General features: G+C 47.9%; 2 protein-coding genes across 2 annotated transcripts in view; one reads left to right on the top strand and one right to left on the bottom strand.

The window, feature by feature from the left end:
- Positions 1–3,202: 3,202 nt before the first annotated feature.
- LOC121088245 (aldo-keto reductase family 1 member B1-like) lies at positions 3,203–11,230 on the bottom strand. Its single transcript, XM_040594013.1, has 10 exons — positions 11,095–11,230; positions 10,347–10,514; positions 9,188–9,304; positions 7,834–7,911; positions 7,084–7,206; positions 6,245–6,345; positions 5,995–6,076; positions 5,394–5,477; positions 4,580–4,662; positions 3,203–3,831 (listed from the first exon to the last, which is right to left on the bottom strand). The coding sequence occupies exons 1-10, from the start codon at positions 11,158–11,160 to the stop codon at positions 3,789–3,791; spliced, it is 945 nt and encodes a 314-aa protein (XP_040449947.1). The 5' UTR covers positions 11,161–11,230; the 3' UTR covers positions 3,203–3,788.
- A 128-nt stretch (positions 11,231–11,358) lies between these two features.
- The window catches only part of BPGM (bisphosphoglycerate mutase), a 28,973-nt gene continuing 25,698 nt past the window's right edge, over positions 11,359–14,633 (top strand). Inside the window, exon 1 of the mRNA XM_040594015.1 lies at positions 11,359–11,394. The gene's annotated coding sequence lies outside the window, so the exon portion shown is untranslated. The remainder of the gene's footprint in view (positions 11,395–14,633) is intronic.

The following is a 14,633-nucleotide window of genomic DNA, read 5'->3' as shown; positions in this document are numbered from 1 at the left end:
ATCAAGAGCCTGGCTCGTGGGCAGAGCAAAGCTGAATGAGCAGCACCGGAGCAGTACTGATACACACAGCAGACATGTTGCCTTTCTGGACTGGAGCAGCAGTAGTCCTGCAAGCGCAAGTGGCAGTTTTGATGAAGTATTCCAGGAGGGAAAGCCAAGGATATTGCTGTTACTGTACCTTGAACCCAAGGGGCCAGTGCATGAGGTGGAGATCCAGTTTCAGGTTGGCAAGAATCTTCTGGCAGGCTCCCTTCACCAGAGGCTTTTCATGAAACACGTACCACGGCTAGAGACAAAAAGCCAAGGCACACAGTGGCCTCCTGGGTTAAACCTCTTGGAACTTTTCTGTCCTGTACCTGTCTCCTTTCGAGGTGATGTGAAATTAGGCCACCCTAGTGCTCTTCAGGTGGGGCGTGCTCTGTGAGCAAGGCTGGCTGATGGGCAGTGTGTGTTGTGGTAGCGTATGTGGTCAAACTAGGTTGCAAACTGAAAAACTGATCCTGTTCTCTTAGTCAAGACATGTAAAAGCCACTTATTACAGGCAGATATGGATTAAAGAGCTCTTGTAAGTTAATAATTTTAGTAGTGAGCCAAATACAGGAATTCCTGCGCAAGCAGGGAAAAACCCAGCATACTTCTGAGACCATTTCAGCTTAATACATACTCTGAACAGTCAGTCCCCTGAAAATGGAGAATGCGGAGCATATCTGTGATACCTCTTTACCAAACAGGGTGACAAAAAGAAGCTTCCATCAGCATTGACCTGAACTATGCTCTGAATTACTCCATGCTCTAGTACATAAGCTTTCTCCACTGCTCTGAATTTCCTTCTGTTAACACGTTCGACAGAAAACAGGCCTTTCCCTAGATCCTAGGTCACCAGATCCTTACCTTACTGGTGATGAGAGTCATCTCATTTCACAAAGCCTTCCCTGATTTTCTGCTGGATCTCCTCCCCAATGTCCCTCTCACTCTGGTAAGTGCAGGCACAAAGTGGCAGTACCCAGTACTGGTGGCAGCCATCCCCGCAGCTGTTACTTGCCTGGCTGGGGACTGAAAAAATAAAGTTAAGGTCCCAAACCAGAACATACCGGCCACCTCCTAGTTATCTAGAAGCTAATGACAGACATACAAAGGGGTTTTAAGAAGAGTTCTCCCATGCAGCATTGTTAAAGCTATATTCATCCTACAAATGCAGTGTCGTGGGCTTGGAGCCAGTCTCCCATGCGGGTCAGCCCCTGGCACTGGGACAGTTCTCCAGGGCTGGACCAGGGGGAAAAGTGCTGTGCCAGGGAGCTCTGCAGTGCCTCTCACCCCACGCTCTGGGCTTCCCTGTGTTGGGTCTGAGAAGGGAAACAGCAGCTGCCCAGCTGTGGAAATTTGCGTCTGACGGAGAGGGCACGGATCTACACCTCCGTCATCCACATCAGCGGGGTGCTGTACGTGCTGCAGCCCAGCGCCACCCCATAGCACATCACACCTGCGATCCGAAGCTCACATCAGCTGCTTCGTGTGTGCGTCTCTGTGTGTTTCTACCGTGAAAGGGCACGTAAGAGCAGTGCACAGAGCCGCTGGTCTACCTTGTTCACACACGTCCAGTAACGTTTGTTTTCAGGCACTGCACAGATTGCCGGTTTTGCAGTCATCGGTAACGGTGTGCATGTCTCTGCCCGAACTTGCCTGAAGCCCACGGGTGGCCTGCCAGAGCCGTGTGTCCCTGCCAGGTGACCGAGCCAGCCCTTGGTCGCAGGGGGGCTGCCAGGAGTCGGGGGGCTCGTAGCTGCCGGTGCCCTCCGCAGGTGGGGTGAACGTAGCCCATGCTTGCCCTAACAGAAAAGTGGGCTGTTTCGTAGGAGTTATTTGGAAAGCACTGGTTTTAAAGCAGAATGTTATTTTTATTGTTGGGAGAAACTACTTTTAAAGTCCTTTGAAAGTGGCAGAATAGTTAGTTTTTAATGAACCTCACGATGATCACGACACCTCTCTATTTTCAGGAAGGTGCAGGCCATGTTCAGAATAAAATATAGACGCGTAGAAATAAATGGTAGGTGGCCTGTAATTGCACATTACAAACTGGCTTTGAAATTTTGCATATAAGAACATGCTGTTTTGTTGAAGTGGTCACAGCAGAGCAGGAGAAGGAAAAAAAAAAAAAAGCACACCAAGAGCTGGTCTAGGATGTTATGCTAAGCTCACTTGAGAAACTTGGCTGCTTGCTCATGCTTGGGGAATTTCTGCAGGTGCAAGCATTAGCTGGGAATATAATAGTGCATTTTTCTCTGGGTACCTTTCCCACAGCACATGCCCAACTGCTTTGTACTTTTTGCTCCGCTTACCCGCGGACAGACAAGGTAATTGGTTGTCTCTTTAATCTTCCCCGGTTTCGCTCAGCGCCATCACCCATCCTCAGCAGGATGTGATGTTTCAGTTACATCACAAAACAGTTATATAACACAGTGTTTGCCTTTTACTTTTTTCTGGATCCCTTCTCTGTAAATCTGCTCTGACAGTTGACAGAAAGCCTGAGAGATCAAATCTTACAGGACCATGAAGACCTTCCCTTGATCAGGAGTAGAATAACTGGATATAATGAACCATCACTGACCAGCCACTGCAAACAAGAATTGTGTGAGGATGTGAAAGTGACAGGAGAACAATACATGGAAGTAATTCACGAGGTGTAGTATTATGTGTCCCTCATCTACTACTCCACTGAGTCAGTGTGGTCTCACCTGGGGGAAATGAAACACTCTGACCTGTCTTAGTGTCAGGCTCTGGGCAGTTGTTCAGCAGTAACACATACTATTACACCTTGTGTCTATCATCTTGGGTATGTGCATAGTGATGTTTCCCCGTAGTCTGTTCTATTGTGGGCTTTTAAAGTAGATGTCAGCACAGCCTACCAACCACACCAGTCCACAGTGATACCACTGTGAAGCTTTCCAGCACTTTCAGGTGTTGGTCTCCTGGTGCTGACCCACAGTCCATACTAAAGCTTGTCACACTCAACTGTTCTGGTCAGCACTGCTCTGTCAACCAAAGCTTGTTGTACCAAGTTATTATACCAGCTTTTCAAGACAAGACGTTGATGCTCCTGTGCCATCATTTAAAACTGAATATGGATGACTTTTCAATGACACTGTTGATGCAAGTGGCTTGGTTTGTCATTTTCACATCAGAGTAGAACTTCCAAACCAGCAGCAATCTAAGCAATTTTTATTTTGGATACAAAGAAAATTGAACATTAATTTCTGTCCGGTTTCAGCCTACAAAAGAGCGTGAGTGAAATAAGGCCTAGTATGAGTTGGTATGCATCTATACATCTAGACATTTCTCCCATTTATTCTTCTTTCCCAGAAAGCTTTGGGATGTGCTCTAGAAGTAAAGTTAATTGTTGCCTTTTATCCTTAGGCAGTGATTACGCAGTTCATTCTTTCAGGATGGATCTCTCTTTTGTGCTCACCTATCCTTACCTGCAGCCTTAAGTGGTAATGACTTGAAAATCGATGCAAGACAGATCAGTTGTTAATTCATTCTTCATGTCTTCTGCTTTGCTATTTCAGCTGTGCAGACACTCATTTAATGAGCAGAGAATTATTAAAGCCCATCTATTTCACTACTTCCTTCCACCAAAGAAGAAAAACCCAGAGTCAGTGAATACATATACTATGCCTTTCCTGGCATAGTTATTCCTATACAGTGTGTAAGCTACATGGTGGACAACTTCAGACAGTCATAGAAGCTCATCAGACCTCAGAGGCCTGCAGGAGGGCATGATAAAAGTGTCTTCAGTATTCTGCATTGAAAGGGTACTCCTTGTGATTTTTGCACCTGAAGGAAATCAAAGAGGAAAGATTACTCTCCAGACTGAAATAAATGCTGTATAGAACTATGCTGGGCATACAGAAGAGCCTTCAAGGGAGGCTCTGAATTGTGCAACTGCAGAATTTAAGAGACTTACTAGTATAGAAATGGCATAGATGACCAACAAGTTCAAGTCTTTTTCTGTTATTCAGGCACTGAACAGTGGTGGGACCAAGTTACTTTCTAGGTAAGAGTTAAAGTTCACACTGCTTACAGAGAAAACAGCCGTTTCTGTGGCCTTTCAGCCAAGACTTCTTGTCTTGCTATAGGTTTCCAGGGTGCACATCTGCAAACAGTTGTTCTTCATACTGCACTTCAGGTGGTCATTCCCTCCCCCAACCACCTGTGTAAGAGCTGACATCAGTTTATAATAACTTACAGAAAAAAATTACCCTAAGTTTAAAACTGCCTAATGCTCATCTCTCCAATATGGGCATAACCAAAGTTATCAACTAGAACCCTCCTTCTGGTATTCCAGGAAAAGTCTCCTGGAGAAAGGATTCACAATCAATACACAGGATGACTTACACTTATCCTTTTAGTCAATAAAGTGAAAATGTAACTCCACTAAGATGTTAAACAACAGACGCTTCAGCCCCCAAATTATTTCAGATTTCAAAATATACCAAATTTAAACAGCTACACCAGTACCTATGAGATCAGAGTAAAGATTATGAAAAATATAAGAATCTGAAGGAAACAAGCTGTCACTTACGTGATCATTTCACAGATCCTCCAGTTTCTGTTTAAGCTGAGAAGGGTTGCCATCTCCTCTTTAGTCAATTCAAAGTCAAACACCTAGCAAGAGAAACAGCTGAAATCACCTCTTTGATCAAATCAAATCAGAAGCAAGACTCACAAGATTGAAGAACACGTTCACATCAGGAAGGGTGCTGGTTAGAAATGATAGCTTCACAAGACAGGGAAATGAAAAGACATATCTTTGGGTTTTGAGACTCTGTTGGCAAAGGGAAGAAACAAACAAAAAAAAGACTGCCAGTTGCAGTTACATGTGCCGGCTGTTCCAGGATGCTTGGTGAGCACCTCAGTGCTGCAGAATACCTCTATTTGTGGAAGATGCATTTCTCTCCAATTCCAAAGAAACATGTGGAAGACTTCCATATTTCAATAAATCCAGCTATGTTACTTCTGAAACCTTGATGTCCAATATCAGGAAAAAGCAATGTGGTTTACTGGCACCAGGACTCTTCCTCTAAGATCGCTTACTCTGCTTTTGAGGAATGTTACTGCACTTGGGCTCCAAGCAAGCCCTGCCCACCACTTCATCCACAAGTCACAGAACAGGAGACACTAGGTAACGTGACTGATATGCTTATCAATAAACTGTTTCCAAGAGCTCTGTCTATCTTTTCTCCACCTGTAGTTTTCACTGTAGGCCTAGCTTCCAGACAGAGAAAAAGCCCAGTCCTCTTGCCTGAGGAGGACCTGGGAAGGATCACCGATTGCTCTGCAGGGAGAAGCCATGCCACCCCTGAAGGGCAGCACCCAGCTCACTCCTAACGACTCACCTTGAAGTTCTCCACAATGCGCTGTGGTGTGACAGACTTGGGAATTGCAATTACATTTCTCTGGATTTGGAAGCGAAGCAGAACCTGCAGGAACAGACAACGGAGTCAGAGAGAGGATGGCTGCTCTGCAGGAAGCAGAGCCTGTTCCAACAACTGTTTTCCCTAAGCAATACCCGGTTCTGCAGAGCTGCATTTCAAATCATTCCCATCCCTGTGGCCCAGGTAGTGCTTCCTGGAGAGCAAAAAGGGAAGTGGTGAAGGCCCAAGTGGAAGGCCTCCTTTCCCATTCAGTTTTGGGACAGTCAATTCCTTTTCTTCCCACCTGAGCTTTTAGCAGTCTATGCAAGGCTTTCATTTTCTGCAAGGGGACTTAAGCAGGAAAGTGACATCTCAGGATGGGTCAAGAACCTCTTCCTGGCTGAGGGCCAAAGAAATAGTAGTAGCATATATTGTAAGCCACAGAGCAGGCAATCAGCACTGCCTGTTAACACCACGAAAGAGCATCACAGGGAACAGTGATAGAGCCTGTACCTTCTCTTCAGACAGTTTCCTTACTGGCTGCACTACAGGAAGGAGTACCCACTGTCCAGAACCTACCCACCTGTGCTGGGGTTTTGTTGTGCTTGGCTGCAATCTCTTTGATCTTGGGGTCATCCAGAAGGGAAGGTGCATCTGGCTTAGACCTACACAGAAAAAAAAAAGGAAGAAATGGCAAAGAATCACTCCTGAAAGATTCCACCTTGCATGAGTACTTAAAAAATAAATAAATACATACACACCTGTGCCATTACTCATTCAATTAGTCTGAACGTTTCAAACCTAACCCACACACTAACCTACTTCAAAATTACCTGTCAGGGCGTCCAAGTGGACAGTATGCTGTCACAGTGATCCCTTTGGACTGGCAATAGTTGATAAGTTTCTCCTGGGAAAGGTATGGATGACACTCGATCTGCCAACACAGAAGCAGAGACTGTCAGTTGTAGAACTACTGTAGTGTTCTGATGCTCCAGAGATGTTTTTTCTGAATCCTAATCGCCTAATTACAGGCTGCTTTCATCCTATCCTGCATATGGTCTATGTGACAATACGAGACTATAATTCTATAAGGCACCAACTTTTATACTGAGTCCTTATGTGCTTTTTGGGTTTTGTTCTGAGAGGCTTTATAAAAGTCATTGATTACCATCAGAATGATAGCTTTTGTCTGGATTTTTTACCCCTCCAGAGAGAATGCTTCATAGGAAAACACTCCATTCAACAAGGTGAGACAACAAGGAAATATTCTGGTCCTTTTTGTACCGAGAAATATCCAGACAGCAGAATTTACATGACATACTGTGTCTACTTTGTTCTCTCTTGTTCCATCTCCTCATTCAACTGTATTGGCTATTCTACCAAAAAATCAAATCTCCTTGGGGTACACATCAGACTTCCCCATACTCCTGCATTACCCACCAAATGTGCCCAGGTCCTTGAGCAAAAGCAATCCCACAAATAGGTTTGCCTTTGCCTGAGGCAGGAATAACCCAGACTGCTTTCCCCAGCATATTTTTAATGTGCACTACAGGAACTTTATCCGATTCCACAGTACATTAGAGTTTTGATTGGGCAGGGCCAGTTCCATTCAACTGTAATCAGATCTTTATAATCCCTGGAATATAGTCACCTGCAGTCACTTTGCAGCTACCTGGTTATTTGCAGGCTTGTGCTTCAGTCCTGGCTTGTTCAAGATTCTTTCAGTCTGTTCACGGTTAAAGTTGGAGATTCCAATGGCTTTTACCAGACCAGCATCCACCAGTTCTTCCATGGCCTAACAGGAAGAAGCACAAAGTCAGCATCCAGTGTATAAGACATGACCCAAAGACATTCTTCTTGATGTGACTTGTGTCTCTTCATAGGAAACACAAAGTAACTGTTCAGAATTGCCAGGTTTTTGATTCTCAAGGGGAAAAGTGTGTACTGTGCCACGTTTTCTATTACACCAAAGCCCCAAATCATTGCTGAGACTGTGAAATTCACCAAGTTACACAAGGAAAAGATGATTCTAACTCTTGTGACAGCACTGGAGAGCTATGCCCTAGGAGTATGGCAGGATCACAACCTAAATGTCTTTTTCTGCAAAATCTGTTTGAGCAGTTCAAGAACTGCATGAGAACTGTGGTGAAGAAAAATCATATAGTTACGGTCAAGTAAGTAACTTTCTAACCTCAGTCTGGTCTGCAGCTCCACTGAAAGTGACTGGGCAGCTCAGTAACTTGAGATGCTAATCTACAGTGAATAGGAACAATAGCTTGACTAAGCATGCACATTTTTAAAAGCTACCACATACTTTTGTGATTTTTTTCCAACTAATTTTGCATACATGCATGAGCCATTCTGTGACTGCTGAAGCTAAACACCACAGAAGACATGACTCTTCCGCTATGGCTGAACTTACCTCCCATGTCTGTAGAATATCTGTGTTGCTGGGTATAGACATGCCTTTGTCATCTGTGGGAAACAACTCCTCTCCTGCCTGCCAATGAGAGAGAAAATGCTTGAAAATCTGTTGAACAATTCGCTTAATACCGTGAGAGTTCACAACCACGACAGCTTAAACTTCTAGTGCAGGCAAGAACACTTAATTCTCATGTACATTCAGTCATTCCTTCCTGAGAAGTGTGCTGAAATTAAGGCATTTTTTCAGTGACCATTCCCATAAAGACATGTTTTTCTGCTAGACCCCCTCTGCATGACGACTCACCCAAACACTTACATGGAAAAAAACCACTCAGAACCATAGCCTCCAGTCTCATACATGTTCACTTCATGTGTTGTTCTTTTGTGCCCACTTAAGATGAACTGGTTTGTTCTTTTTGCAGAAGGGCATCGAGAGACCTAGTTAGGTACTAGTAACATGTAACTTTGGTCTACATAACACCAGATCTGCTGAAAAGAGCTATTACATGCAGTGACAGTTCTTCCATGACAAAGCTCAGTGTAATACTAGGATAATTAGAAGAGCTTGTGTATAAGTTACAAAAGACACCACGACTGAACTGCATTTAAACAGCTGTTTGCTACTGTTACCATGAGACAATTTCATTTTCATGGCTTTGTTAACATAAAGCTAAAATAAGAGTATGAAATAAAGATGAGCAACTCAAAAGCAACAGGTAGGATGGAGACCGATCAGACTGTAACAGGATAGAAAGGCTAAGACTAGAAATAGTCAAACTGAGACATCAACTCCTTCACTGATCTGTGAAAGAGTTTAGGCCCCCAAGAAGTCTCGCCTTTTGAATTCCTGTCTCAATGCAACAACACTAAGGCAGGGTCAACAACAAGCAAGGTCAGCTCAGTCTGTACTGTATGAAGTACTTGGTGATTAAAGAGAGAAATGGAAAAAAGAATTATTTTCTCTTGCTCTGTATTTCACACAGAGGAAAATTTCTGACAGGAAGCAAAGTGCAGCCCTCCTTCCCACAAGGAGTAATTTTCAGATAAGCATATACTAATTAATAAAAGAAATGGAGAGCAGCCTTCCTTATGCTTGCAGCTGGGGGACCTGCCCCTAGTTTTCAGTGGGTGTGCAAGCATCAAAGGGGTATGCAAGCAACAGTCTCAGGGCAGAAATCAAAAGCCTGGCTCATGTGGCTGGAATAATGCCAAGCACCAAAGCAGTGCTGGTACGCAGGACAGACAGGTGGCTGTCTTTCTCAGCCAGAGCAATTGCTGGGCTGTAAAGCCCTATAACTTTCTAAAAGCCATAGTCACAGGAAACAAAGCCAAGGGCATTACCACTAATGTACCTTCAAACCAAAAGGCCAGTGCATGAGGTAGAGATCCAGGTAATCCACCTTCAGGTCAGCAAGAGTCTTCTGGCACGCTCCCTTCACCAGAGGTTTGTCATGAAACGTACACCACAGCTAAAGAATAGAAACCAAGGCACACCGTGACCTGCTGGGTTTAAGTTCTCAGGTGATCTCCTGCACAGGACAGAAATGCTCCATCTTTTTTGAAAGGCAATGTGGAACAAGGCCATCCTAGCGCTCTTCAGGGGGGGCTTACTCTGTGATGGGACTGGCCTATGACACTTAATTCAGTATGTGCAGTGGCAGGACACACAGTCAGACAGATCAGTAGTAAAAACTCCTATGCAAGGTCAGATGTGTGTAGAAGAGGATGGTTTAGCTCAAGAATGCCTTCTGTCAGATTTGACCATTTGCACATTTCCTGTAAAAACTTCAGCAGGCAAAGCCATGAAAATATAAAACAAGGTGTAAAGAAGGTTGGCACCAACCTTTACCAAGGTAAGGAGCAAGCTCAGAATCAGCTAAACAGCCTGTTTTCCTTAGTAAGCAAGAGAAAGAAAACCCAGCAACCACACTTTCCTTGGGATGTGCTGAGCAGATTACACTGTCCCAGGGTGCCCAGAACCTCATCTTCACACGGCAGAGACACTCCTTTGGCAGGACTGTGAGCCTAGCTGCTGGAACAAGCTTGAGGAGCTGCCAGGCTCATCTCCTCTGCTGTGCTTTAGCAGTCAGTAAGGTGCCATTACCAAACTGGTTCTGCCTCTGTATCAGTCCATGACACCAACGTGGTCTCAGACCTCTGCATCACAGGTTTGCTTGGTGCTACCTAGCCCACTCTACCTTTTCCCGCTTCCCTTCTGCACCAACTACTCTGCAGATGGCCTCTTCTCACCTATCTCACCAGGATGCTGGGTCTCCTCAGCACAGTGCCAGACCACAGCAGGGTGTAGACGCAGTGTATCCTTCCTGACTCTCTGTGGAGAATGGGTTGAATCAGTAAGCTTCTATCAGGAGTGACTTGAATGATGTTATGAATTGCTTTATCCTACAGCATAAAGTTTGCCTCCAGTACTTAAGCTTCCTACTGCGAAAATACTATAGGCAAAGCATTCCCCCATCCCTCCTCCGGGGTGGAGGATCATCAGACCCTTACCTTACTGACGATGAAGAGGTCATCTCGTTTCACAGCACCTTCCTTGATTTTTTGCTGGATCCCATCCCCAACTTCCTTCTCATTCTGGTACACGTAGGCGCAGTCAAAGTGGCGGTACCCAACATCGATGGCAGCCATCACTGCGGCTTCCACCTTACCTGGGGGGGCCTGAAGGGAAAAAGGGTATGTGTGACATGCCTTGATCTGGGATTCTCGCATGCTGCTCTCGAGGGAGCAGGACGGGAAACAGACACATGAAGGGGCTTTAAGAACAGCTTCACCGTAAAGCTTTCCTGGGTCTCATTTTAAGCACGGGCACGGGAGCTCACACCCAGCCGCAGCCGTTCCGCGGCCGCCGCGCTCAGCCCCGCACTCCGCCGCGCCGAGGCCCCCCCGCCGGGCCGCTCCCCAGGGCCGGGCCGAGGCCCCCCCGCCTCCCCCGCCGCTTCCCCGGGGAGCGGCCCTCAGCAGCTGCCAGCACGGGGGGCTCAGCCCGGCGGAGGGGCCTCAGCCGCCGGCGACCCGCGCAGAGCGCTGCGCTGCCGCGGGGCTCGGGCTGCTGCGAGGGGCCAGCGGGCAGCGAGCGACCCTCGGTGCCAGGCGCCGCGGCGGCCCCGCCGTGCCGGGCGGGGAGCCCCGGCCGGGGGCTCGGTGGCGCCGGCAGCGCCGCGCCCCCCCCCGGGAGCGAGAGGCCGCGCACGGCAGCCCCGGGCCCCATCGCAGGAGATCTCGCCGTGCCCGCCGTTACCTTCCATGTGCCCAGCCCCAGGAGGGGCACCTTGGCCGCGGCACCCAGCCGCGCGTAGCTCGCCATGGCCCCGCTCGGTAACGCGCTGCCCGCCGAACGCTCCAACGGCGGCGCGTCCCACCCCGGGGCTGCCGGTCCGGCCCCTCCCGGGGGTGGTGCCCCCCGTCCACCGCGGTGGTTGGTAGCGCTCGGCCTGCGCCTCCTTCGTAGCCAATCACCGCTCAAGTCCTGCCCTATGGCGGCACCACCCAATCAGCAGCAAGGCGGTGCAGCCAATGGGGGTCCCGGGCAGTTGCTAGGGTAAGGTGCGGGGGGGAACCACCTGCGCGCGGGGGGGTGTCCCGGAGTGCTGTGCCTCGGGTCGGTTTAGCTTTCCTCCGAGAGCGGCGTTTCGCGGGCCCGCCGGGGCCCGCCACGGCCGTTACGGCTTGGCGGTGCCGTGGGCCCCGGCGGGCCTCGCACCGACCCCGCCAGGGCAGCCCAGCCACTGCTGGGGCGGGCGTTCCGCAGAGGCTCGGCCCGTGGGGGCCCGGGGCGAGCCGAAGTCAGTTAGAAATGGCGGCGGTGTCCGCCCCCGTGGGCCGGGCAGTGGCGCGCTCCGCCGACCTTTCCTCCGGGCCTGGTCCGTACCGAGGGGCTGAGGGCAGCTGCGTCCTCACAACAGAGGCTCGCCCCGTCGGTTACATGATGGAGAGCCTGGTTCAGCCGGTGGCGCCTGGGCCCACGGTCTGTCACCGGTGGAGCCGGAGGGTGCCCCGGGGCGAGTCACTAGCCGCGGGGCAGGGCGTGAGGCGGCGGCCCCGCTCCCCGCTCGGGGGGCTGCGCCCTCGCCGCTGGCCGTGCAGTGGCGGGCTGTGAGCCACCGGCTGCCCCAGGGCTGAGCCCTCTGGGCGGGAGCTGCGTGTCCCCGTGACAGGGATGGTGGCCTGGGCTGGTCTGTCCTCGACAGAGCCTTGTCTTCCGGCCTGCTGGTGGAGTGCGATGGCGGTAGAAGGCGTGGGGTGATGGTACAGGGGAAGAAACGTTCCTTGTCACTTGCACGGGGGTGTGTGTGTGATCCCTGCCCCTCACGGCACCGGGGGTGGGTGGGTGATCCCTGCCCCTCACGGCACCGGGGGGGGGTGGGTGGGTGGGTGATCCCTGCCCCTCACAGCCTGGGCCGCGAGGCACCGGGTGGGGGAACAGGGAAGTTCACAGCGGGCATGCGTGCCAAAGGTGAGAAGTAAAATTAAATCCCCATTTTCCTCCGATCTCAACAGGGCCATCCCTCTGGTAAAATTCCAGAGTTGCCTGTTTTTTCTTTTCACTTTTACTTCTCCTCGTTTTATTAGTAAAGGCAACAGGCATATCTCCATGGCTTGTTTTTTAGTTACCAGTGCCTTCATAAAAGGGAGTTTCATAATATAGAGAGATATGTGACCGCAGAAGACAAAAGTGACCTGTAGCTATGTAGTCGTTGTGGATGACATAGTGTCATAAACTAGTGCATCCTTTTGCTCAAAAATAGAACGGGATCCGGGTAATGGATGGGAGGGTGTATTTTAATGTTTGCCCACAGGGGGGCAGAGTTAAACTCGTGTGCCTGCTGCTTTGGAATTTCTTCAATTTCTCAGCAGATTGAATTAGGTATTGCATGCCTTAGATTTTGTAATAATGAGAAGGTGGAAATCTCTCTTCCTCTGTCTTTTCGCTTAAAAAGGTTAAGGAGGAAAAAAAAATGAAGGTGGCTTACATTTGTGATAAATAAATAGGTGTGAAAATTTTCTGGTAGGGACTCAAAAGATAAAATCTGAGTTTTGAAGAGGAAATTAGCAACTATCACTAACATACCGACTTTCTGAATTATCTGATCCTTAAATTAAAGGCATGGGAAAAAATTCCTTTTCCCTGTTGTCTGTTGCACTGAAATGTATGCGACTGCTTTTCCTGCCTGAACTCACCAAAAGATGTTCCAAAACACGCATTTTTAAACATGTTAAGCATGAGGGGCAAATCAAGTCTGTTTTCTGCCTCCTGTTAACCAGTCACTTACAACATGTTGTATACCCCAGGGGAAACAGGAGGACTGTCTAAAATTTGAAATGGTTGGATTTACTATGACCAGTAGCACTCTAATGTGTTCGGCACCTCCAGCTTGTTTCTGACTGCAGCAGTCAGTGGGGATTGTGGGCTGATTACAGCTTGTAGGAAGAAGTATGCATTTCTTAGACAGAGTTGTGTGGTTAACTACACGTTTACAGCCAGAGGCCACTTCCACTGGCAGATTTGCCGTTGATTCAACAGCATCAGAGGAAGCCTTTTGTTAAAATGTCTGCTAGCAGTGTCAGCTCTCTCTTTGTTCAGCCAGTCTAATACCAAACTTTGTCTAACCTATTTTGTATGTTGGCCCAGATGTCCTCAGAATGGCTGGACATCGCAGTTTCAACACTGTATGTTTCCCAGGGCTTCATCACCAGAGATCCCTTCTGTTCCCATATTACAGCTCACCATGCAGCCGTGCTGGTGGCTTAGGCACAATGGGGGAGACAAAATTCCTCAGGATTTCTCAGCCTTAGTCTGACTGTGCTGGCATCTGCGGGAAGGAATCAAGCACAGCAAGAAGAATAAGAACTGACCTTTTCCCAAGCACTTTCGCCATTCTATAGTGTAAACCAGTGGGCTCAAGCTGATTGAACAGGTGCTGGGATATCATGCCAGGCAAAGCAAGCAGAGCTGCTAAAAATGGTTTATGGCCTTTTTTATACTTTTGCTCCGTCACTGTGTGTCACCTTCTGGAGAGAGATGGACTTCCCAGAAAGAGTAGTCACATTCTGACTTCTCCACAGCATTGGACACACACAGGAAGCCTGAAGTGGTATGTTTTGGTTTCTGAGGACACCCTAGCCAATCTGGCTTTTAAGCTGTACTATTCCTGTTACAAATAGAGGAAATAGGAGAAAGTCTGTGAACATCAGCTTGAAACTACACTGAAGAGGAACCTTTTAACTTAGCAGAACTGTAGGAAGCTAGTTTTGAAAGCCACATCAAATGAGGTGGTTTGATGATAAAGAGAAGTGTAACTTGCCAACAAGTGGGTACCTGAGGGTAAATAAGACAGGAAGAGATAGTTAATAAGTCAGGCAGTGGGGAGCAGACCCCTGGAGGCAGTGGAGGAGGTGTTGACAGCAGATGAGGGCAAAACAAGGCACGCTCACAGTATCCCCGAAGTATAACATGGTTGCATTTTCTTCTGGGTTGTCTACATGAAAATCTTATGCTGTTTCATTATATTGATGCAAATGCCTTTTTTGGACATGTATCAGTTGAAGTATGTTGTGTATTGATTTAGCTTAAATCTGTTACCACTTCAGTTAAAACAGCAAAAAGTACTCTTCAGCAAAATAACATCTGTCCTCCCACAGACTTAGCATTAATTTAACAGCATCAGTTTTTGAACTGGTTTAATTAAACTGCAACTTCCTTGCACAGGCCAGGACTGGTTGCTGTGGAAGCAGAAGCATGTCAGTGTCTTCTGTGTCTTTTCTCAAACTTGTAAAAAG

Source organism: Falco naumanni, chromosome 5, assembly GCF_017639655.2.
Source record: "Falco naumanni isolate bFalNau1 chromosome 5, bFalNau1.pat, whole genome shotgun sequence".
NCBI lineage: Eukaryota > Metazoa > Chordata > Aves > Falconiformes > Falconidae > Falco > Falco naumanni.
Note: the sequence above shows the minus strand (reverse complement) of the source record. Positions and strands in the feature narration are given on the sequence as shown.